The 11,785-nt window shown below is 37.9% G+C and overlaps 1 protein-coding gene across 1 annotated transcript in view; it reads right to left on the reverse strand.

The window, feature by feature from the left end:
- Nucleotides 1-11,785, reverse strand: part of itgbl1 (integrin, beta-like 1) — a 53,154-nt gene that overhangs the window by 3,149 nt on the left and 38,220 nt on the right. The window contains exons 8-10 of the mRNA XM_004567962.3: nucleotides 10,494-10,610; nucleotides 5,539-5,685; nucleotides 2,375-2,488 (exon numbers count right to left, since the gene is read on the reverse strand). Coding sequence (XP_004568019.1) covers nucleotides 2,375-2,488; nucleotides 5,539-5,685; nucleotides 10,494-10,610 — 378 coding nt within the window. The remainder of the gene's footprint in view (nucleotides 1-2,374; nucleotides 2,489-5,538; nucleotides 5,686-10,493; nucleotides 10,611-11,785) is intronic.

Raw genomic sequence — 11,785 nt, forward strand, 5'->3', positions numbered from 1 at the left:
GTAGCTAAAATAAACACATCTATATTTTGTACTTTGTATCTGTCTCCTGAAGGATTTATTGCTGCACAGGTGAAATTTCCATGATTTACTATTGATCTGGATGTTTTATAGGAGTTTTAGAATATTGAACAACATCTCTCTATGTATACATATAAGTGCCAGATTAAGATTTATTATTGGTTCATGCTCTCCTCAACAAAAACATCCACAGTTCTTCGTTTATTCGGAATTTACTTAAACCAATTTTTTCCCGACTCACAAACATTTCACATGATTAAACAGCTCTCATGAATACCGTAAACTCAAACCTCTTCTTCATTTTATTTTCATCCCACTGACAAAACACAAATTGAAAAAATTGTACATGGTGAGAAAATGTTGTCATTTATTTTGGTTTTTTTGTTTCACATATTTACCTGTGTAGCAGGCGACCCGACAGACATTTTTGTCTCTCTTCTAATACGATTGCTGAAATTATCATATGCAGTGCATGAAATTAGCCAGCAAGCATTGCTAATATGCTAAATTTTCCACGTCACTCATCAGTTGTATGTGTAATGAGAATCCACAGCACTGAAAGATCCATGAAATCTCTGGATGCAAAGTAATTTATTGGCTAACTTTTGTCAAACATTTTTAATCTTTACAAAATGGCAAGAAATGACTCAATCACTGCTGTCTGAAAAAAAAAACCCCCACAGCCACAGCAACTCTTTTATCCAAATATTAAATCCCTTTCTGGAATTGCCTTTCCATGTAAAACACTATTCCAATAAAATAACTTCCAAGGATATGGTTACTTTCACATTTATACTGCAGTCAGTAATGGTAGTCAGGCACATTTGCCAGATGCTCTAATGCATTTTCTTAGTTTGCTCCCTGTGTTTAAGCAATGCCGATCTGCATTTGGAAACACTGATGCTCATTTGAATGACATTAAGGCTGACATTTGGACTCTTAAAGTCATGATGAGAAGCACTTGTGAAGCTATTCAGATTCTGACAGGCCCCCAGGGCAAAAATAATTAGATGTATACTAAACTTTCCACAGTCAGTGATGAGAATAAAGCTCCTGTGGATAAACAGCCATATGGCATATAGGTATGCAGTTGTTTATGGTTGTCAGGCACACAACCACAGCCATTAACATTAATACAAAATGAGTAATACAAAAACAACAACAATAAACAGTGTAAAAAATGTTTAAAAGCGCTCATTATGGATTTCAGTTACGCAAATCTTACAAACTTCCGACATAATTTAGTTATGTTAGTCATGGTTTTGTCAGTTATGATTAGCTGTTTTAACTATTCATCCGTTACATGTAGTGCATTTAACAGCTAATCACTGCTTAACTAGCTATTAAGTGTTTAGATTTAATATAAGCTAACAGTTTTAACTGCTATGATAGTTGTTTTGTGATCAGTTTTACTGTTTCTATAAAAACAGCTGCCAAACAAGCCCACACCCCATCTCTGGTTCACTGGGATTGTTACTCATGAAAGTAATTTGATTTTAACACGCGGCTCCCTCTTTCTGCTAAGGTGTCGCTCTTCAATAAAATTCTGCTCCAGTATTTTCTTTTAGAAAACCCCTAAAACACCTTTTAGGGGTGTTTTAGGGGTGGTCACTGGTGGTGGTCAGAGGGCCCGGTGGCGCCTGTGTCCGGCAGCCTCGCCTCTGTCAGTGCGCCCCAGGGCAGCTGTGGCTACAATGTAGCTTGCCATCGCTAGTGTGTGAATGTGTGTGTGAATGGGTGAATGACTGAATGTAGTGTAAAGCGCTTTGGGGTCCTATGGACTAGAAAAGCGCTATACAAATGCAGGCCAGTTACCATTTTCAAAAACAAATGTTTAGAAGCAAGGCCATTAAAATGGCTTTGATTTAACTCGAAACCTTTTTCGTCCTTAGTAAGGGCCAAGCTTTGAAAATGTAAATTAGCCCCTGCTTCTCCCAGCATCTCTGCATCTTGAGCACACCTGCCCACCTTCCACTCTATTCAAACATCATAAAACTACTCTCCATTAGATAGAGGCAAGTTGCACATTTAAATTAATTCAGCCACACACATTTAAAACATAAATTGGTTTTGAAGAAGAGCAAATTATACAGTAACCCCAACAATGTAGCGTGCTGATCTCCCTTTTCAGTGTTAGAAATACTAATGTAATAAAAACATAAACCTTCAGCTTGACTATTCTCATGGAAATAAAACATCTGGCAGTCTCTGGGGCACTTCAGTCCAAAGGTGGAAATGCTCAGCTGTGACTTTGACTTTTATATTATCCATTATCTTCTAGTATTTACCATTTTTACTTATTCTGATTGTATCGACTATATTCGATTGATTGTCTCTCTTTTTTTGATTTCATTACCTGTGCAGATGATCCCGTCGTGCTTATCACACTCTCGGTCGTCACACTCACAGTACTCTCCGGACACCCACCAGTCTTGGGGATTGCAGATACACTTACCACAATGACAGGAACCTGTAATACACACATGCAGACCACACACACACACACGAGCATACACATTGTATATTAACTGTATATTAACATCATTTTTTTTCATTTCAGCTGGGATTTTGGCAGTGTATATTCGTTATTTGCTGTAAATTAATTATTTTGCACAGAAGTTAATACTGGGCTGAGTGAATATGACATGTATTCTGGGGAAATGGACACTAATATGCTTTCACCACCAGGACACCAATCCACCCACACTTTAAACTTCCTGTCATGCCCATCAGTGTCTATTCTTCTCTCTATCATTCTCTCTCTCACTCACTCTTAAGGGCAGCAGCAGGATAATAAAGTATTAAAGACTGGTAGAGAGAAACAAATCTACTGTTGTCCACTTTATTTTTCCTAAGCTCACACCCAGAGGTCCAGCAACTATGGTTTCAATCCCCCCAGTTTGTATCCACATTCAGTGGGTTGCAGGAAAACCACTATGAAAGATGGGAGCAGATGAAGTAAGAAGAAGGAGAGAAAGTGAAACGGTGAAACAACAGGAGGAGGCGAGGAAAGGTAGCTCTTGTGCCTCGGTGTAGCGGCGCATGGAGAATGAACATGCTCGTCTTCATTTTCACACCATCCTCGGCTTTGCAGGGCTGGACTCAGAGCAGCAGGTCTATTTCTGTGGATTCACTTCTATGCAACAGAGAAAAAAATCCTGCTGCGTGGTGTCATTTGCCACCTAATGATACATACAATGTAGTGACAATGTGCAGTGTAAAGAAGTCGACAGCTGCTCCTGCTGCAACTAATGATCAGTTTATTTACTGTCAATTAAAATTTCTATACCTCCAAAATTTAGTCTATAAATATCAGACAATAATTTAAGTACTCTAAATACAACTATATCAAGAGATTAAGCAAAATAGTACAACAGTGAAATCAAAATCTTCCTTTTGATCACAATACATGATGTGAACAAGAACATTTTTGTTAATTTTCTATTACCCACCTTAATTAAATACGTTCAGCTGCCTGAGATTGAATTATTTGACTATAATGCTGCACGATAAAAGTTTGCCAAATAAAAGTCTAAGTATCTAAACCACAGACTACATGATAAAAATGTTTCAGTGTAAATGTAAATCTTCTAAGTAACATCATCTTCTAGTATTATCTGAATTAGCCTAATTTCACTGATCAGGACATAACTGCTTGCACTGAATCGCCAATCAAGTCTGATACTCTGATTATCTCCAATAGATTGAGACAATCTCTCCCTTTTAGTATTTCCTTGAACTATTCCTTGCTTTCCTTGAGTTTAGCTGCCTTTTTAGATGAATTTTTCAGACTGCTAATAAGCTTCTTTATTATTCCTAGAAGGGATAAAGGAAACATACTTAACATTATAAAATACCTTAACCCTGGCTTAGGTGAGGAGCCTCTGTATTCACTGTCCTTTCATGTAAATCCTATGTGGTCATCCATAGTGAATTGAGGCCTTGAGTTGTTCCTATCAAACCACAACTTATCCTCAGAATACAAATGTATCAGTTTTTGGCTGAACTTCCTATTATAGCTTGGTAATAAGAAAATTATTGTTAAAAATTATGAGGATAAGTAAAATGTAAATAATACACAAGCAATACTTTGTACTGTGTCAACAGTGGTTGTGGCTCAGTAATATTACATTCAAATATATGATTTGGGGGGGGGGGCAATAGTGTTAATATTATGTTTATTGCTGAAGCATACTACTTGGAAAAATGTGTGGTAGTTTCTAATTAATACCACGTTAACAAGCTAATAAAAACAAGCTTTAAGAAATGTGATGATTTCTGTGTAATAACCAGGAATCAGCCCTGCACAATTCAGATATATTATACTACTATACAACTGTATAGTTTCATAGGTATACTATACATAAGGCTATGAACTCTATATTTTTGGTGTCCACGCCGGTGGAAACCCAAACAAAAAATGCATTAAGAGGCTCTCATGTCTGTGTCTCAATCTTGCAGCCCATGTCACCTCTACTTGCGGCCCGCATAATGACATGAAGAAATATTTAAAAAAATTATTCACAAAAATGATTTAATATGAAGGCAATAGGCAGTGTTACAGGCATAGCCCTAAAGAATGTAGCCTCATGGGCAGTGTAGTCCGTGCTGCAGGGAGAATGGACTGCTATACCCGTTATGTGTCTGTCTGTAAGCATGAGGGAAGGAGAAAAAAAGAGTCGAAAAGCAAGAGATGTCACCGACCAGAAACGGGAGATGGAAGCATGTAAATATATATATACAAAGTTGACCCAGACAACAAAGTAAAGCTAGTTTTCTGTATGAGATCGCTTCAAAAAGTGCAGCCTTACCTAATGTCCACCCTACTCTTACTCATTTATATTAAGATTTAAAAATCTAGTTGGTATGGCAAATAACCTTTAGTAATAGTAATAAATCACACAGCAATAGGACATTCATGTAGTTGTAAAAAGCATGATAATATATTAAGTAATCCAAAGTATTCAGAATACGTTACTCTCATTGAGTAACGTAACGGAATATGTTACAAAATACATTTTGGGGCATGTATTCTGTAATCTGTAGTGAAATACATTTTAAAAGTAACCTTCCCAACACTGCATATTTATGCATTTCAACTGTTTGAATGATATGTGCATTTGAAAACAATGGGAATGGGAAATAGGTTTCTGAATTTCTAAGATTTTTAGAAAAAATATGTGGTTATACTTTTGTTGCATTGCTCTTTTATGTGTGGAATATGATCAGCTTTCAGTGGATGTTCATTATATTAGCATACTATTATTGCTATTCCAGCTAGTTTACATTGATATTGAATCCAGTATTCCACATCATATTCATACTTATGACCTATAATCTTTAAAACATAAATAAATGTACATTTTGTGTTTTTGTACTATTTGACATGTGTGTATTTACCAAACTTTTTTTTTTTTTATCAAACGGGCCATGAAAATGTTCTTCTCAGTTGAAATTCAAATATTAACTTTTAGAAATGTTTTTCCCAAACACCACCGAACAAAAGGAAATACTGCTCACCTTTTCCACTGCATATAACACCATCAGAAGTCTCACAAAGCTCCTTGCTCTGGGCATCGCTCATATCACAAGACCTGGGGAACTGGCAAAGCTTCCCAAACCAGCCCTCCTCACAGATGCACCGTCCACATGAACAGTAACCGTGACCTGGCGGTGGAGGGCAGAAGGGCCTTCGTTTAAAAGGAGACAGAATATGGAGCATGGCCATGAGAAAACACTGCAAATACAAGAAAAAAAAAAAAAAAAAAAAAGAGTAAAGCATTCACTAGCAGCAAAAGTTGAGAGAAATGCCACAGGAGAGTAAAAAAAACAGCAATAAAGAACATAAATACTGGAAGTTGACAGTGCAGACATCGAACCTTGACACTAATAGGCAGTACAAGGAGGCAGAGCTACAGGAAGATGAGAGAGAGACGCAGCAAGCTTATTGTATTTCCCCTGGGGACATGAAAGGAACTGTCATCACTGGTCTTGTCCTGTCCTTAATGAATCTCCAGTGCTTCAGAGAGAGATGAAAAACAAGAAATGGCAATGGCAGACGAAAACAACACAAATATTTTCACCCACACATAAAATCAGGGAAATGCATGATAATTGACTGAAGGAGGCAACTGCTCCCGGGATGTCTAAATAGCTGTTAGCATCAGTGTGGTTTTGACAGCCACTATAACAATTATGTCTCCCACCTCCAACAGAAGTCTTGCATCACTCACACCATGCTTATGTTTAAATAAACGCAGTGCAGACCCAGTTGCATCATTGACTGAGTCCTTTGTGTTCACATCTGGCAACAGATGCCAGGTGGTTACCAGAACACCCTTACCTTGCTCCAAATTGTTTAATGTAGAGATACTCAGGAGTGATCCAATCCACAGCTATTTGCTTCAAAATTTCTTTCTTTTTATTGTTTTAACTAAAATCCTACAGAAAGGGAACCATTAAGAAAGGAGCTGCTCTTAAGAGTTGTTAAACCACAATAGCAAAATAACAAAATAAAATACATTTATTTAAAAAAATGGCAATGAAATACAAAACACACACAACACCAGGGACATGTAACTGGTTAAGGGAAGCAACTGAGTCCTTGGATGTTTAAATAGTTGTTTGCATCAGTCAATCAAACAGGTTGTTTTCAGATTTTTTCAGATTCAACACCACAAAAGTTAAACGGTCAAGACTCCTATGCATATGTAAACAAACACAACCAAACTTAGTTAAATGGTTAATTTCACTGAATTTGAACGATTTTCAAGGCACAGGTTTAATTTTTGTTTTGTTTTTAAAACCAGCACATTTCAGTCAATATTTATTTATTTTAATTCTGGTATTTTTTATCATTATTTTTCAGTATTATTTTGTTTTTATTATTTATTTTTTTGCAGGAACAGCTTTTTACTATAAAATTCAATATTATGTGATAAATACACAAAATAAGCCGTATCCCCTTTTTAAAAATGTTTTGAAATATTTACTATTCAATTTTTAATAAATACCCATACATTATAATAGAATAATATTCCTTAGTGTTTTATTATTTTTCTTCAGGGAGCTTGGTTCAGATGCAATATTTCTTCATTTGTTTCCAGAAACTGAGAAGTTCATTTCTACTTACTCTAAAGCCAAAGTTTCTCTGAGCAAATGGGTGAAAAAGAAAGCCATGCACGACTGGCTCAATCAGACAGCTTGGGAGAGTGGTTAATTGCTTTAAAGGAGCAGAAATCTAGCCCTCATTCAATTAGTTTGCGCCTGCCGATCACAAAACTCAAACAAGTGCAGCTGCCTTCACTTAGTACTTAGATATGCTTTTAATGGAGCATGCATCGCATTTCAGCATTTTGTTAACTTGGTATCAAACCCAGCAGATCTGTGCTACTCGCAGAAAGAATCTGACAGAGGTTTAGAGTTCAGTGCCACAAAGGGAAGAAAAGAAATGGAGCTGTGTGAGTACAGGGAGGAAGAGAAGAAACTAGTAAGAGAGAGCAAAAGATCTAAGCTGCCTTCTGTTTAAAAGCTGTTACCACACAGCAAGAATCTCTTTTGAGTCTATTTTAAACTGAACAATGAGAACAAGGTTTATCCTGATCCAATAGGGTGGGTGTTTGTATGTAGAAAATACAAACAAAGCAGATACCAGATATTAGATGTAATCGCAGACTGACAAGACTCCTATTATAATTTCCCTCAACTATAATTTAAAGTCACAAACTGTGAAAATTAGACCTAAACAGCCTAGCATCTAACCTCGGTCTCACCTCTGTAAATGTCATGTGACCACACTGTATTTGCCAGGCATTAGCACTTACATAGTTCATTTGAATTAGACTGTTGAAGCGATCACAGAGGTTAATTAATACAAAGAATGCAAGATAACCTCTGTTGTTCCTTTGCGTTTCTTTCATTTTTGATCATTATTTCACAAAGAAATGCATGATGGTATGTGGTATCTGATATTAATGCATTTATTAACCCAACACTTTACCTAAGATGTATTATTGTGACACCTGCTATCAATTTGGCTATGAAGGAATGTATGTTCTCAACCATTTTGGCTTATTTGCAGAACAGTTTAAAACCAGCATAAGGAGCATCCACCGCCAATGCTAATGATAAGACCAGTGTTAGCTTAAAGCAGCACATTTATTTGCAGCTTATTGTCTTTTGATTTGTTAATGCATTCTTTGATGTCTGTTCATTTTCAATTCCCATTGTCACTAAAGAAGAATTTAATGTTGCATGTTGCTTGACAAGTTGCAAATGGGACAGCTGGCATGACATTTAAAGGTTGTAGTGGTCATTTTCAAGTGCACCAAAGAGCATGTCAGATTCAAGACACCATGAAGATCTTGCACTATCAAAGTAAGTACAAAGTACACAACAGACAGAAGGATCAAAGTAGAGACACAGTGCAGGTATCTAGCAACATCCCTGTCATAAAGAAACGTTCACGGTAGATATGCTGACATGATTTCAGTGGTTTCAGTAAACCTCTGTAAAATCTGGAGATTACTGTGTGACTTTGTGGGGCACGGAGCCTTCATAATACCCACTTAATACCCACAGCCAGAAATCTGGCTAAACATGAATGTGGGAGCCGACATAATGACCAGCTTCAGACTTTAACTACGGTTCGTGTCAATCCAAACATCAAAGTAATAATTATGCATGTAAAATCTGGACAGTTTAAAAGTTCAACACTCAGACTTGGCATTAATGATACAATATGAAAAGAAAGCAATTTATTGCCTTAAGCCTGAGAGCCTAAGATGTTCTTTTCAAACTTCCAACTGACAAATAATAACAAAATCCAGTCACGAGTAGCTCCAGTGAGATTAAAATAAACAACTCCAGTTTGGAAGAGAAATAAAACACAATTATGTTATAGCCAATTCAATCATCTAAGTACAAGGTGGCCTCTACACTGAAGAAGGTCCTGTGTGATCTTGTGTTCAGTATGACTGACCACCCATGTTTTCTATCCCATATAACACGAATATGTCTTTGTCATAGTGAAGGTGTAAAAAAACGATGAAATTATGGACCAAAAGAAAGAGTGGACTGCTTTAAATTGCAGTGTACAAAGTAAACATTTTGTCTTCTTGTTCTTTGTTTTTGGATACAACCCTCATGAGTCAAGTAAGGACCGACCTGACTGACAAGCTTGTTAACACAGAAGGACTGAATTGTATACACGTGTCTCTTCTCTGTTGTCTGCAGTGAGGTCCAAACAGTCAGCAGCACTGACAGCACTGTACCATGACTTATGAAGTTTCTTACAAACCCCCTTGAAACAAAGCTCCTATATGTTTGATCCTCACGTGTCACCTTGTTTCGAGTGCCTTTCAGCTTCTCAAAATACCCAATGACTTCCACAGGCCTTTCAGTATACAGACATAATTGTGGACCTATTGTTCGTATGTATGCTTATGTTTGTTTGCATGTGCAGCAGTGCTGGAGATAGGCTAACCCAGAAGGCTCCTCAAGGATTGTCCCTGGACAGCCCAAAGGACAATGAGTGGCCATAATCCAATCAATACTACAGAAAATTACCCTCAGATGCTGCACTGCACCACTAATGCAATAGTGAGACAGCTCACTAGAACATTAAAAAAAAAACTCCCTACCCTGGAAGATCCACATATTGATATATGGTAGCAGTTAGACAGATCACATGTGAATTTAAGAGAAAAGACAAATAGTTTTAAACTTCACTGACTGAACAGTGAACTGAGTTTCACTAAGTACCTTCCCTGTTTGGTATACATGTGAAGGAAAAGCTCCTCGCTGTTGTTAGAAAGATATTAGTTTGGAAAAAAAAAAAGAGCTATTATTTGGAAAACCGTGTATGTGTCATATTTTATCATTTTTCCAGCACTTTCATTACAGCAAAGGACCCAAAAAGCAGATCTCCGTGTGGTGTATGTATCCAAAAAAATACTCTGAGTCATGTGGAGTCAAATTAAAGAGGCTTTGTGATAATCATTGATATGACTCTCATGACCTGCACTACGATCCTTTTTTGTCTTTATTTGGCTTCTGCCAGTCTCTCTCTCTCTCTGTCTTTTCTCAAGCTCTAGCATCTACAATGGGAAATATCAAATTCAACTGAGCCTCTAATGTTTTAGTGTGAGCTACTGTATTCATTACAGCATCTCTGCCTAAATGGCTCAAATTATGAGCGCCAACTTCCCGAGACCTCAAACAGAAGCTTCAGCAGCTGAGAGAAGTTTCTCTAAAATTAGGCTCAAGGGTTTAGAAGGTTGTGCCTGTGGATATCAATGAGAGCAGACAGGATCACGGTGCACTGATCTTCAAATTTACAAACGCTACCGGCAAAGTTTCAAAGACCCCTTAGGGCACAACAAAGACTTAATGTGTGTGTGTGTGTGTGTGTGTGTGTGTGTGTGTGTGTGTGTGTGTGTGTGTGTGTGTGTGAGGGTCTGCGTGTGTTCGCTTACCTCCACAGACCTCTCCACTGATGTCTTCGCATTGACGGTCGTCACACTCACAGTTTTTGCCATGAACACGACTGTCCCCAGGTGGGTGGCAAGTACACTGTCCACACTGGCACTGACCTAGAAAAATAGAAACGTCTTCTCACATCTGAGCAGTTGTGTTGTGTTTTTAACAGAATAATCTTTCTTTGTCGGAAGTTGTTTATATAATCTATATTCTATTCTATTCACTCTGTAATTTTAGGAAACTGATTTGCATACTGGCTTTAGTGTAGAATTTACCTCTGAGATCTAAGTTATCATAGGTGCTAACCCTATATTTAGGAAAAAAGCTAAACTGCTGCTCACACTTATAGTGGGGGAAGTAATCATTCACGCCCCTGCTGAATTTGCTCCTTTGCAAAGAACTGACCAGTGTGAAATTTTTATGGTAGTTTCTTTATAATGGAGAGAGACTGAATATCAGCCAAAAATCCAGAAAAATAAAACGTATAGATTCATGTCACTGAGTAAAGTAAATATTTGATCCCCTACTACCCGGCTTGTTCTAGCCAGTCTGGATCTGCGCCCATGTGGCAGGCAGATTACAGATCACTCAGTCAATTCCAGATAATCCTGATCTCACTCCAACCTCTCCACAACCATGGGCAAAGATGGTGGGATGTCAGGAGGTGAAAGGATGTCAGGGCCTGCAGAAGGCTGGAAAGGGCCACAAGACCTACAAGAAGCTTGCTGAGAAGGTGACAACTGGGGGTGTGATTATTCAGACATGGAAGATATATATAATTACTATCAATCATCCTCCGTCTGGAGCTCCATGCAAGATCTTGCCTCATGGGATAAATGGTAAATGGATTGGTTCTTAGAAAGCGCTTTTCTACTCTGCTGGGCCATGTTGTATAAAACATGAGCCATGTTTTATACAACATGCCCTATTAACCCATTCATACGAGCACTTCTATGTAAGTGCTTTCTATCTAACATTCATACAACTTGGAGTTAGCATCTTGCCCAAAGATATTTGGCGTGCAGACTGGAGCAGCCAGGGATTGAACCAGAGTTTGTTAATGATCTGGGCTGTTGAGACCAGCAAGAACACAATTAGTAAAACACTACCCAGTAATGGACTGAAATATGAAAGATCCCCTTGCTCAATAAAGTACTGTGGCGGAGGTGTGATCCCTGGCTCAGCTGCAGAGGAGGGGTGGTGCAGTGAGCTCAAGGGGCAGTGCCAGGGAGGTTGGAGGGACAGGTGGATGTGATTGTCCTGACAAGGATTTCCCTTTTTCAGTGAC

Source organism: Maylandia zebra, linkage group LG16, assembly GCF_041146795.1.
Source record: "Maylandia zebra isolate NMK-2024a linkage group LG16, Mzebra_GT3a, whole genome shotgun sequence".
Classification (NCBI taxonomy): Eukaryota; Metazoa; Chordata; class Actinopteri; order Cichliformes; family Cichlidae; genus Maylandia; species Maylandia zebra.